Source organism: Betta splendens, chromosome 12, assembly GCF_900634795.4.
Source record: "Betta splendens chromosome 12, fBetSpl5.4, whole genome shotgun sequence".
NCBI classification, from domain to species: Eukaryota; Metazoa; Chordata; class Actinopteri; order Anabantiformes; family Osphronemidae; genus Betta; species Betta splendens.
The window spans coordinates 607501-621163 of NC_040892.2; the positions used below are offsets into that span (position 1 = coordinate 607501).

A 13663-nucleotide genomic window follows, 5' to 3' on the forward strand; every position below is an offset into this window, starting at 1 on the left:
CATTGCAGGATTTACGAGAAACAGAGAGAAGAGGAAGAGGAGCAAGTGAGGAAGCAGCAGCTGATGGTGAGTTAAACTGAACATTTTCTGTCCTCAGACTAAAAGTCAGATTTCACACTTCAAGAAATGAATGATGTGTCTGTTTCAGAACCAAGAGGACCAAGTGAACAAGAAGAAAACCATAAACGCTGCTGCATCAGTGCAGAAAGCCAACGTGAGCATCAGTGATTCACCAGACGTTCATCTTCATGTATTAGTGGAGCAGGTTCTATCATTTCATGTGTGTAACGTTCACAGGAGGCCAAAGCTCTCATCTCTCAGAGGTCCTTTAATCCCAGAGACGTCTTCAAGCAGAGGGAGGAGAGTCTGGAGGCCAAGGACGCTCTGTCTCCCACGGCATCCAGGCCTGGTAACACACCTCGGCACACATATGAACACACAGAGAATCACCTGAACACACACACAATCACCTGAACACAGAGAATCACCTGAACACAGAGAATCACCTAAACACAGAGAATCACCTGAACACAGAGAATCACCTGAACACACACACAATCACCTGAACACACACACAATCACCTGAACACACACACGATCACCTGAACACAGAGAATCACCTAAACACACACACGATCACCTGAACACAGAGAATCACCTAAACACACACACAATCACCTGAACACAGAGAATCACCTGAACACAGAGAATCACCTAAACACACACACAATCACCTGAACACAGAGAATCACCTGAACACAGAGAATCACCTAAACACAGAGAATCACCTGAACACAGAGAATCACCTGAACACACACACAATCACCTGAACACACACACAATCACCTGAACACACACGATCACCTGAACACAGAGAATCACCTAAACACACACACGATCACCTGAACACAGAGAATCACCTAAACACACACACAATCACCTGAACACAGAGAATCACCTGAACACACAGAGAATCACCTGAACACACACACAATCACCTGAACACACACACACAATCACCTGAACACACACACGATCACCTGAACACACAGAGAATCACCTGAACACACACACAATCACCTGAACACACAGAGAATCACCTAAACACAGAGAATCACCTGAACACAGAGAATCACCTGAACACAGAGAATCACCTGAACACACAGAGAATCACCTAAACACAGAGAATCACTTGAACACACAGAGAATCACCTGAACACACACACAATCACCTGAACACACACACGATCACCTGAACACACAGAGAATCACCTCAACACACACACGATCACCTGAACACAGAGAATCACCTGAACACAGAGAATCACCTGAACACTCACACAATCACCTGAACACACACACAATCACCTGAACACACACACGATCACCTGAACACACAGAGAATCACCTGAACACACACACAATCACCTGAACACACAGAGAACCACCTAAACACACACACGATCACCTGAACACAGAGAATCACCTAAACACAGAGAATCACCTGAACACACAGAGAATCACCTGAACACACACACAATCACCTGAACACAGAGAATCACCTGAACACACACACAATCACCTGAACACAGAGAATCACCTGAACACACACACAATCACCTGAACACACACACAATCACCTGAACACAGAGAATCACCTGAACACACACACACAATCACCTGAACACACACACAATCACCTGAGCACACCTGTGGAGCCATAAATGCTGAAGTGTGGTCATTTCCTCACCCTCCATCTTTCAGGAAAGGTGCAGAGCTCATTTTTCTCTCAGGGGTCCTGTGAGGTTCCTCTGGAGACCGAGGACTTGCTCTCATGGAGGACCCACCTGTCTCCTGCCTCACCCACTGGAGACATCTACCAATCACCACAGGCCGCACATCCACCTGCTCCCGCAGACGACAATGAATGGTCAGATGAGTTTGATGACGGTGGTGAAGCTGCTTCAGGTGCGACTCCTTACTTTTATATGTCACATAATATTTACTGACCAGCTCAACAAGCTAAATATTTGACCTGAAACCAGACGTGAACATGATTTTTTTCCACTTACAGAAAACGATGCAGCTCAGGATAATCTGTATGATGCACCAAGTTCAGTCAGGGACGAGAGCCTCTATGAGAACACTCACACCGTGAGTCTGTTCCTAGTCATTATTAGATGTGGTAAAATGTGGAGGAGGAGTCACAGCAGCTGCAATCCGTCAGTGAGAGATAAGATTTAACTGGTGTCAAATGATTTGTCTTTAAATTTAAGGTTGGAAATGGTGACAATCCATATGATATGAAAGAGAACATCTGTGCCGTAGCTCTGTACGACTACCAGGCTGGTACGTATACACTCGCCAGAATACACCACAACCACAGACTCAGAGCCATGTAGCCCCCTGAAACAACAAGGGCATTAGTGATGAGTCAAGACAAACCGAGGCCAAGATGACAGCATTTAAGCTTCAGAAAGGAAAATCCTACTTAAAGCAGCACTAAACAGATGTGGCCACAGGTGTGAGAGACAGGAAACCAGTTAAAGCAGCAATTGTCCAGAAACAGGGTCAGTTACTGTATGAGCTCCACCTGTGATTATTCCTTAGTTTAGAGCCAGAGCAGGCAGTCACAGCTAGAAGACACTCAGTATCTTTGCTTCAGTGTTGGAAAGACCTGTCTACCTACACTTCTCCTCCACAGAGGATGACACTGAGATCACCTTTGACCCTGATGACCTCATAACTGGGATAGAGATGGTAGACGAGGGTTGGTGGAAAGGCTTCGGACCCGACGGACACTATGGCCTCTTCCCTGCAAATTATGTGGAGCTTGTTCGTCACCCGTCTTAGATTTAATCACAAAGTTGTGATTCAGGTTACATATGTGATTGTTTACTGACATTTACTAAATGTCCTTCTTGTATGAACTTGATTGTTGTACATGACTTGATTAATAAACGACTAATACTTAAACATGAATAAATGTGGATTTTTCAGATTTAGAGTAGTAGTTAAGGAGTTTCTATTCTTTATCTGTTATCTATCTATAATAATAATAATAATAATAATAATAATAATAATAATAATAATAATAATAATAATAATAATAATAATAATAATAATAATGCTGACAGTCAACACCAGAGTAAGCAAGAGTAAACAACACCGGGGCCCGTTTCAAGAAGCAAGTTTTGTTGAAACTCTGAGTTTGTTAACCCGAAATAAGGAAAACTCAGAGTTTTCGGTTTCAGAAACCGGGGTTACTTAAACCTGTAAAGCGGGGTAAGTTTAAACCCGTTTCAAGAAGCAAGGTAATGGAAACTTAGAGTCAGTTACTATGGCAACTTACTCTGTGAACCTAACCTGGTCGGGAGCAGGTTTTATTTAAACCGAGTTTCCTTTGGTCTCCGCCCCTTTTTAAAGTGAACAGTGTTTAAATACCTCGTTTAATCTTTCAGTACATTCATAGAGTTCACCTGTTTCCTTCGTGCAGAGAGACCCTATATATATATATAGTGTAGTATATATATAGATGTATTCATGAGTTCACGTTTATGATATGTGCAGCATCACATATGATCTTGGTGGTGTAAACAATGTAATGTCAGTTACAGTATGGTGATGTAGTCTTTGACCATTAGAAAGAGTAGTCAGTGCACCTGCACATTTATCCATCCATTTTCCAAGCCGCTTATTCCCTAATGCGGGGTCACGGGGTGCTGGAGCCTAACCCAGCTGGCTATGGGCGAGAGGCAGGGTCCACCCTGGACGGGTCACCAGTCCATCGCAGGGCAACACATAGACAGACAACCATTCACACACACACTCACACGGGCACAGAGTAATGGAGAGAGTCCAGTCAACCTAATGCACGTCTTTAGAGAACCCGGAGAGAACCCACGCAAGCACGGGGAGAACGTGTAAACGCCACACAGAAAGGCACCAGGGCCAGACCCAGAACCTTCTTGCTGTGAGGCGACGGTGCTACCCACTGCACCGTGGCGCCCGTACCTGCACATTTATTCGTTTATTTTTTTTATTTTTTTATTTTCGTTTTATTTTTTTTACTCCCCCTCTTTGCCCTAAATTTATTTAACTAAAAAAAGATGTCTCACTCTGCTGCGTCTGCAGTTTTAGCTCATTGTTAAATATTCCTTCAGAACAACTGGTAGTGGAACCAGACAGGAATCTCTAGGAACGTGTGTGGTTTTGACTACATCCTCGTCGTGTTCTTTGAGTTTGTTTTGTTCTGCCTCAGTACTTTATCGACCTTCTAACCTCAGCAGTCTTTATGTGTTACATTCTGACGGATGATGTGGTTTGGGACCCAAGTGTTTGAGAACATTTACATTCAGCAAATGTTTACATCCACACTGAACTGTCCAATGTTCCTCACGTCACGTTTCTCCATTCAATAAAAGTTTTTGAACTATTGTTTGTGTACTTCATAAACTTGTTTTCCAGAGCAGCACTAATTTTAAGAAGTCGATTGGTTGGTTGTCTGTCTGTGTGTTGCCCTGTGATGGACTGGTGACCTGTCCAGGGAGGACCCCGCCTCTCGCCCACAGACAGCTGGGATAGGCTCCAGCACCAGGCCGCATGGGCCTCAGCGGTACAAGATGGATGGATTAAAAGTTTTAATCAGGTAGTGGAATGATGGACATTTATAAATAAAATTGTTCTTTTTTTGTTGCAAGCTTCTGTATTTTTATAGCATATTTTTGCAATAGATTAATTGTTTGTTTATAAAAGTCAAATTGTTTCCAATTTGAAAACTGTAAAAAGTATCTCAATGTATTTTCGATTAGTCAAAGTTTGCGTAATTTCTTAAATTGTTTACGTTTAAATTGTGCGACAGTTTTCGGTTCTTGGCGTACGTCATCATCAGGCGACCACATTCTGAACAGTAAAGAAGAAGAAATGGCTGCAAGGTTAATGCTGCGCTCCGCTGTTCGAGCCGCTACGACCCTCCGGACTGGACCGGTCCCCGCTCTGAGCCGCGGCATGGCGGCAGGAGGTGAGGACGGAACCGGAGTTTAACGTTTGTCCCAAACGTCAGGCCTTAACCGAAACATTTGACCGCTAAGGAAAAGCTCCGCATGCTAACAAGCCGGTTAGCATAATGCTAGCGGCATTTGAGAGGTCAAAGTGATTTTTTACGACTATTTAACATTACAGCGGAATGTGTTGTAGTTGGTATGTATCACTGCAGGTTATATTGAGCTTACGGGACATGAAACTAAACTGTACAAACATCAAACTTGCACTGACCAAACACACAAAGCTGGACAACTAGTAAAGTTAGCAACGACCGAACGGGTCTAAAAAACGTTTCAGGACCTTCCGGTACGTTTGCTCGCGTGCTGTCGTGGACCTGCCACCGCCGCGCAGTGCGGCTCGTTGAAGGAAGCGCCGTCAGTCACTGTTGTGCTTGGTGTCTGCAGGGATTCCCACCGACGAGGAGCAGGCCACGGGGCTGGAGAAGATCGTCATGACGGCCATGAAGGAGGGGAAGGTGCGACCACTCACCTTCTCTTTGTTTCTCTCAGTCAAAGCAAACTGAGCAAAAACACGAGGGAATCTAAACGAACTCTAAGCCATCATGGAGTAAACAAAGTGCGTGCCTGTGATACATTCAGCTTTTAACAAAGCCAAAAAATGGTTAATTTACAATGATTGTTATATAGGAAGTAGATGGGAATCGCTTCTGCGTGGCACTGATTGTGAGTATGGACACTGGCCAATGTTTCTCTCCTGCGTCTCGTTAGATTCCAGTGATGTGACAACTGGTTTACTATACCTATACTATCTACTGGTTCAGGGTGGTGCGGTGGGTAGCACTGTCGCCTCACAGCAACAAGGTTCTGGGTCTGGCCCTGGTGCCTTTGTGTGGCGTTTGCACGTTCTCCGCGTGCTTGCGTGGGTTCTCTCCGGGTTCTCCGGCTTCCTCCCACAGTCCAAAGACGTGAGAGACATTAGGTTAATTGGACTCTCTCCATCGCCCGTAGGTGTGAGTGTGTGTGTAAATGGTTGTCTGTCTATGTGTTGCCCTGCGATGGACTGGTGACCCGTCCAGGGTGGACCCTGCCTCTCGCCCATAGCCAGCTGGGTTGGGCTCCAGCACCCTGTGACCCCGCATTAGGGAATAAGCGGCTTGGAAAATAGATGGATGGATGGATCTACCGGTTCAACACACCGTCTCTAAACTCATCTGGAAGTCTTGTTTCGCTCTAGAGTTCTTTATAAGGGAGAGCATGAATATGAACAGTAACAGTAAATAAAGTCTACCCCTCGATAGCCGCACTTTATTTGAAGCGAAATACTAGGACTGATGCAGTGGTGTTTAAATGTAAATTGTTGGTGACACAGTGAGTCAGAAGATCAGACCTGACTTCCTCTTTCAGGATCCCTACAGCATGCTCAAGCCAAAGGAGTACGCTGGCTCCAAGGTTGACCCACACATTGTTCCCTCCATCACCAACAAGAGGATTGTGGGATGTCTCTGTAAGTTCCAGATTCACACAAAGCACAACGAAACATGAAATCTACTGTGACAGTGACAGTCCAGACTTAGATTTCCTTTTGTTAAACACAAGTTTCAGTTTAGATTTGTTGATGTAAGAGAAGTGATTCAGCTCCTTCTTGTTTTCTGTGCAGGTGAAGAAGACAACTCGCTTGTGATCTGGTTCTGGCTTCACGAGGGCGAGGCCCAGCGCTGCCCGTCCTGTGGTGCCCACTACAAGCTGGTGCACCATCAGATCCCACATTAATTTAATTAACTAAAAAAAGATGTCTCACTCTGCTGCATCTGCAGTTTTAGCTCATTGTTAAATATTCCTTCAGAACAACTGGTAGTGGAACCAGACAGGAATCTGCAGGAGCATGTTTGGTTCTGAATACATTGTGTTCTATGAGTTTGTTTTGTTCTGCCTCAATACTTGATCAACCTTCTTACCTCAGTAGTCTTCACATGTTACATTCAGAGGGATCAGGTGGTTTAGGGCACAAGTGTTTGGGAACATTTCCATTCAGCAGATGTTTACATCCACACTGAACTGTCCAATGTTCCTCACGTCACATTTCCAATAAAATTCTAAATCTACACATTTGTCGTTTGGATTTGTGTCGATGCATTCCCTCAAGCACTACATCGTATTACAATAAGTAGTTGAGTTGTGTAGTATAAGCGCCCGTTCCCGGTTGAACCGACAGATGGAGACAAACTCCACCTGTGACTCCCAACACCAGCGTCACATTCGCCACCATTAACTATCACCACAAACATAAAACTGAGCAGCGCCGCTTCAGCTGGTTCTGGTTCTGGATCTGATGCTGACGCGGATCTAAAGCAGGTTTGTGCAGAACCTAATGAAGTGATGCTAGAGCGTTGGTGGAGGTGAAGTATTGTAATCATCGGCATCGTCTCGTCCTCTGAGTCAACATGGCGGCGGAACAGCATCCAGCCCTGCAGCATCACTAAGGACCAGGACTAGGTAAGCTCCGAGGTTCGGGCCCTAAAGCAACACGTGATGTGTGGTTAAAACCTCTGACGAGGGCTTTGGTTTTACTCCTAATATCAACAGATGGCGTTCATGTCCCGGTTCTCCCGGTCCCGGAGCAGCTCGAGGTCTCCGAGCAGGAAAGACTCGGACCGGGTCTCCAGCACCCTGAGCGTGTCGGAGCTGGAGCGGCTCCTGTACACGGGGAAAACCGCCTGTAACCACGCGGACGAAGTGTGGCCGCGACTCTTCATCGGAGACCAGTGAGTCCCGTCACGACCCAACACGTGTCCGGTTCTGTCCGGCCCAATTGAGTCCATTAGTCACGCTGATTCTGTGTTTTAAGTGTTTAAGGTGAAGCTGTCAGGTGCGATGGTTCTGCTGTTAGAACCACTGGTGTTAAAACCACTGGTTTTAGAACCACATGTAGAACTGGAAAAGATGGTTCTGTATAAGAATCGAACTAGAACAGATCCTAGACGGTTCCTGCCTGTCTGTCTAAGAGGGCATGAGTGATGGACTGTCAGGAGGTAGTGACTGATCTGTGACCGTAACAAGTGGTTTTAATGATGTGTGAATCGTTTCTGGCCTCATACGACCTCGAACCTGGCGACACTCATTCCACACACCTTCCCTCCACAGAGACATTGCGTCCGATCGGCGCCAGCTGACCCGGCTCGGCATCACTCACATCCTCAACTGCGCCCAGAGCAAGTGGCGCGGCGGAGCCGAGTACTACGCCGGCATGAGCATCACCTACCACGGCATCGAGGCCCACGACTCCCCCTCCTTCGACATGAGCGTCAACTTCTACCCTGCGGCGGAGTTCATCCACAAAGCCCTGACGAGTGGAGGTCGGTGAGGTCACAGGAGACCACGAAGGGCACGTGGTTCCGCCTCCTTCCTGCTTTTGTCCATCACTGCCGTCCATGCTTGCGTTATTCACCGGTATCTGTGCACAGGGAAGGTTCTGGTCCACTGCACCGTGGGAGTGAGCCGCTCGGCCACGCTGGTGCTGGCGTACCTGATGATCCGGCAAAACCTGACCCTGGTGGAGGCCATCAAGACGGTGAAGGACCATCGAGGCGTCACCCCCAACCGAGGCTTCCTACGTCAGCTCAGCGGCCTGGACGGCATCCTGAGGGATAGCCGCAGGACGGCGGCGCAGGAGCCCACCGAGGGTTAGTGGGCCCCTGAAGGGCTGGGCGCGTACAACCAGGACAAACCAGGACACTTCAGGCCATTCCACTGAAACTGAATCAGTTTTATGGTTTAGGATCAAACAGGTGAAGCTTTTCCACTTTAATATTCCACGGTTTTCTATCACGCCTACGTCAGGGCTGCAAACAGTCATCGGTACCTATTTATAATTCCTAAGCCGCTGCGTCGCCTTCAGGCCGGTGCTGAAACAGGGCTGCAGACACAACCTGGTTTCTGTATCAGCTGCTTCTAATCCAGAAAATATCAGATGCGAGGTTGTCAAGGACCACGTCCGTTTGTGTTTTGGTGCCACAGGTTAAAAATGCCCATCGCAGTATTTCAGAGGCTGAACTCTAATATTCAATAGCTGTGTGTTTAGACTTTAGAGTCCAAAGCGGTTCAGTTTACACTGAAACCATGTGTGACAGAACTGACAGCAGCTGTTATCAGCTACTGGATCAGGAGCAGAAACAGGCTTTACTGTCCGTCGTAGATGTTTAAACCTCGGACCGAGGAAGGAAACTATTTCCAGCCGTAGTCTCGGTCTTTGCGGGTCTTCCCTCGTCTTTACTGACACATTCAGCATCATTAAGTGCCCTGAACAGCTCCCACACTAGTCGCAGCCCAGGGCTGAACCAGCACTTATGTAGCCTGATTACAGTGTAACCTACTGTCAGTCCGTCCTCAGTTACTGTCTGTGGGGAACGGTGTGAATAGCAACATGCTGTGTTGTTTTATTAGTGTTTGTTAAGTTTGATGAGTTGTTATAGTCCAGTATTTGAATCAGCATCACTGCTCCTCAGTAACTCACTGGTCGTCATGGAGATCTAGGGAAGACTGAAGTCAGCATCACTGTTGTATAAGCATAACTTATGGTGTGATGCCAAATAGGTTGAATGGAGACGTCAGCTACATGTGGAGTGAAGGGAGGCAGCTCCTAGTGACTGTTACTACTCATCGCTGGGTGAGCGGCTGACGGAGCTGACGGAGCGTCTTCGTGGTGTTGGAGGCTCCGAAGCCTCATCCAGCTTCTTGTGTTTTATTACCTCAGACATGGAGCCTCTTGATGGTGTTTCTCCGTCTGATGCACCAGCTGTAAATAAAAACTAGTAGTCGCTGGGATTTATCTGAAGATGGCTCTGAAGGCAGTTAGCTTAACTTAGCATGCAGACTGGAAGCAGGAACCAAAAGGCCTGTTTCAGTGCTACAAAATCTCTGCTAAAGCTCATAAAACAGGACGCTGTTTTTTAAATGGATGTGACTTTCCTATTACAGATGCAACCTTATTTTTAACTAATTTTTACCAGATTGTTTCAGCTGTAGCTAACAGCAGAACGGCGGCGCAATCATTAAGAATAAAGTGGTTTAAATATCCTGATGAAAGAATGGAGGTTTACTAAATGCTAGTAAATATATATTTGTTTATTTACACAGTTGAAACAAGTAAGTAATGTTTCTTTATCTAGGCTCAGTCTGCATGCTAAGCTAAGCTACGTTAAGCTAACCAAGTATTAATTCAAGATCCCACAGCTGTTTTTTGATCCCTGTTCACATGAATAAACAAGTCTGTGTTCAGGGGTCCAAGAGACCAAAAGATGCAAAATGACCCCCGAAGACAAAAACAAAATACAGACACAGAAAGAAAGATAAAGATGACGCAAGCAGCGAAGTCACAAGCTAATGACGGCCCAGCGAACGACTTCACACATTAAACTTTAACGTGTTCACGTGTTGTGTTTTACTGTGAACCATCTGATGTCATAGTTTGACCATTACCTTTGCTGTGTCTATGGGTTTTGTATTTGCTGTATTTGCTGTGATTGTTCGTACTCTTTCTATTCTTGTATCCTTGTTTTCTTACAGAGACCTTTCGATAGGAAACCTTGAATTCCTTTCCATTTATTTTTGTATCACTCTCTTTGAAGGAGAAACTGTCAAAGCAGATGTTGATGCCTTAATCAGTGGACTGCGTTGGTCTAGGCTTTCGGTTTTATTATAACACTGAGCAGTGAGAACTTTGTTTTGATAAATTCTGTACTTAATAAGAAATAAAGAAAAAACGTCTCTCACAGTTGTTCCACTTTTTGTGATTTAAAAAGAGGCTGAGTTAGTGGTAAAGTAGTGGCTGTAGTCAGGTTGAAGGTTAGATTCTAGTCCAGGTCCATCATAAACCCTGAATTTATTTGGACACAACACAGGAATTAGGTTTATAATAATATATAATATAATTACTATAATAATATCATTCCCTTAATGAAGAATAACATAATTGTCTGAAGGTCTGACTTATTTCTTCCTTTATTTACATTTTAATAATACTTTGCTAACAAACGTCCTCAGAGGACGAAGAGGAAGGTAGAAAATATTGCACCATAATTAAAGACAGTAGACGAACATTTTTGGAGAAGGTTGATTTTGTTTTTCTGCTGATACTCCAGATATTCACAGACAGCAGTTACTTCAGTTCCCCACTGTCGGCAATGACCACCTTGGCCTTGGGAGAACCGCTCTTAGTGCCTTGCTTCTCTATTGCCTTGACAACGTCGATGCCGTCCACCACGTTGCCAAACACCACATGCTTTCCATTGAGCCTGGAGAGGACAGAGCTGATCAACATGAGTGAAATACAAAACTATACAAAGCTTAATGAAGATTGTTATTGTTCAGTCTTTAATGCAATGTGAGCTGTGAGGGAATCGTCTTCAGGTAAACGCATAGAGGGGGGCTCAGGGGGCTCAGTTCCAGATGAAAGGTGCCCCCCAGCATTAGCATCTAGTCCAGAGAATTGTCTCATTAGATTACATTAGAAAATGCACACAACCAAAGGAAAATTAATTCATACACCTTAAAATACGTTTTAATGTATTATATTCATCTGTCTGAACACTGATATGTGTACACACTAGAATAAATAGCGTCTAAATATGCATGTGCTAAATGGAAGGACTCACCAGTCGGTGGAAGCCGTGCAGATAAAGAACTGGGAGCCGTTGGTGTTGGGCCCAGCGTTGGCCATGGACAGCGTCCCCATCCCCATATGCTTCAACTGGAAGTTCTCGTCAGGGAACTTCTCTCCGTAGATGGACTTGCCTCCGGTTCCGTTGTGGTTGGTGAAGTCTCCCCCCTGAGGAAAGAGCACAATAAGACACAACTAATTTGGCATAGTTTTAGTCTGTGGGATAAATATTGCTGGTTTTTGGTTGAATCAAAACAGAAACAGACAGGGTGGATTTGGTGCCTGAACCGTACCTGACACATGAACTTAGGGATGATGCGATGGAACGTGGAGCCCTGGTAACCGAAGCCTTTCTCTCCGGTGCACAGAGCGCGGAAGTTTTCTGTCACAAGAATAGAAAACAAAGGATTACACCACAAATATACAAATTTCCTTCTTTCTTTCTTTAAACCAAAAGATCTGATGAACATTTAATATTTTTTTTCTGATCACCAATAAACTCAGTTAATGTCTGAAGCTGATCTTTGCTTTATAGCTCTGCCTGCACGTCTGCTGCATTACTGGACACGTGCACGAGGCGGATGCCCTGTTGTGAATATGAAAGCCTTGGAAGAGTATAGGCCAGTGTGAACGAGGCCGTGTGACTAACAATGAGCATGTAGGACAGATTCACAGTGAGTAATGCTTCATACAACTGCAGCTGCAGTCAGACGCAAATACAACCTTTCTCCTGATTGTTCTTCACAGACGCGTGAGCAGCTCTTTGAATCATTGTTTAGCTCTGAGACTGGACCCGCAACCTCGACCCATATTTAGAATGAAGTCGTAGGATTAACATTGACACAGAGATTCTCCAAACAAACAGCAGCAGCAGCAGCACATGCAGGGAAGCTGTTTTCACTCGGTCTCACCCACCTGCAGTCTTTGGGACCACATCAGCCCGAAGCTGCAAAACAGAGTCACACACATTAGGAAGACGACCTGTGTGTGTTTGTTCCAGACACAGAAGAAACAGGACAGGATGAACAGCGCCACAAACCACTGAGGGAATTTCTTCTACTACTGCTTTTTATGTCCATTTATACAGTTCAATGCATTTAATTGCTCAATTCTTCATTTTCCCAGTGAAAATTCAGTGTCCCTGATATTGTTTAATTTATTTAGTTCTGGGAGCTTTATTTAGTTCTATGTTTCCCAGGTGTCAAGCTTACATTTATCTATTTCCTCATTTCTCATATTCATTCATGTCTACATTACCATATAATTACATGTATGTGTATATACATACATGTTCTGGGCCTCGATACCTCTCTAAATACCTGCTCCTTATATCTGATCTTTCAGATGATAAAACTAAACTTGGCTTCAGGTTGTTATGCTAGTTCACTTCTGTTTATTCTGACTTCAAACTGAATACTCTATGACGTCATCTTACGTCATGTGCTCCTTATTTTCATTTTACACGTCTAATGACCTAATACAAACAACGTCTCAACGCCCTGAATGAATTAACGTCGTTGTTTTGTCCAGCAATCAGCCAAAGTCTGAACCTATGAAGTGTGTAATAACGCAACGGACGCAGAATAACGGGCTCCTGATCATGAGCATATTCAATGAGCTGCGGCTCCAGTGATTTTCCAGCTGTGACTGCAGTCGTCCGCTGCTGGGCGTTCCCCGCGCAGGAACAGTGCAGCCGCCGCCAGCATCTCTCAGCTCCTCATCTAGACGTGTGCTGCGACATTACGGATCCTGGATAAAACACATCCGCCACATAGAGGCTTTCAGCGCCCTAACTGCAGACGGAGCTCACCTCCATGATGATCCTTCCGGCGGCGGCGCCATCAATGCTGATGTCGAAGAACACTCGTGGGTTCCCCATGTTTACAGACGCGCACCTCAGTCTGCGACAAGGCGTCAGAAACGCTGTGCGCCTCTATTTATATGGCTGCGTGCAGCGCTGACGTCACCACCGTCGAGAGCCAATCACGTCTTCCTTCAGCAAACT

General features: G+C 45.3%; 4 protein-coding genes across 4 annotated transcripts in view; 3 read left to right on the top strand and 1 right to left on the bottom strand.

Moving 5' to 3' along the window:
• The window catches only part of LOC114867440 (drebrin-like protein A), a 6236-nt gene extending 3260 nt beyond the window's left edge, over positions 1–2976 (top strand). The window contains exons 11-17 of the mRNA XM_041073272.2: positions 9–66; positions 149–214; positions 298–409; positions 1765–1968; positions 2075–2154; positions 2277–2349; positions 2705–2976. Of these exons, the coding sequence (XP_040929206.1) occupies positions 9–66; positions 149–214; positions 298–409; positions 1765–1968; positions 2075–2154; positions 2277–2349; positions 2705–2853 (742 nt within the window). The 3' untranslated portion in view covers positions 2854–2976. The remainder of the gene's footprint in view (positions 1–8; positions 67–148; positions 215–297; positions 410–1764; positions 1969–2074; positions 2155–2276; positions 2350–2704) is intronic.
• Positions 2977–4861: 1885 nt separating this feature from the next.
• Positions 4862–7105, top strand: LOC114866628 (cytochrome c oxidase subunit 5B, mitochondrial). Its single transcript, XM_029168617.3, has 4 exons — positions 4862–5020; positions 5448–5518; positions 6408–6507; positions 6661–7105. Exons 1-4 carry the CDS (start codon positions 4924–4926, stop codon positions 6771–6773), a joined length of 381 nt encoding a protein of 126 aa, XP_029024450.1. The 5' UTR covers positions 4862–4923; the 3' UTR covers positions 6774–7105.
• A 134-nt stretch (positions 7106–7239) lies between these two features.
• LOC114866626 (dual specificity protein phosphatase 26) lies at positions 7240–10771 on the top strand. The gene is made up of 4 exons (XM_029168615.2): positions 7240–7496; positions 7587–7765; positions 8145–8356; positions 8465–10771. The coding sequence occupies exons 2-4, from the start codon at positions 7587–7589 to the stop codon at positions 8686–8688; spliced, it is 615 nt and encodes a 204-aa protein (XP_029024448.1). The 5' UTR covers positions 7240–7496; the 3' UTR covers positions 8689–10771.
• Positions 10772–10982: 211 nt separating this feature from the next.
• ppiab (peptidylprolyl isomerase Ab (cyclophilin A)) lies at positions 10983–13619 on the bottom strand. Its single transcript, XM_029168616.3, has 5 exons — positions 13469–13619; positions 12574–12604; positions 11952–12040; positions 11654–11826; positions 10983–11293 (listed from the first exon to the last, which is right to left on the bottom strand). Exons 1-5 carry the CDS (start codon positions 13535–13537, stop codon positions 11158–11160), a joined length of 498 nt encoding a protein of 165 aa, XP_029024449.1. The 5' UTR covers positions 13538–13619; the 3' UTR covers positions 10983–11157.
• Positions 13620–13663: the final 44 nt, after the last annotated feature.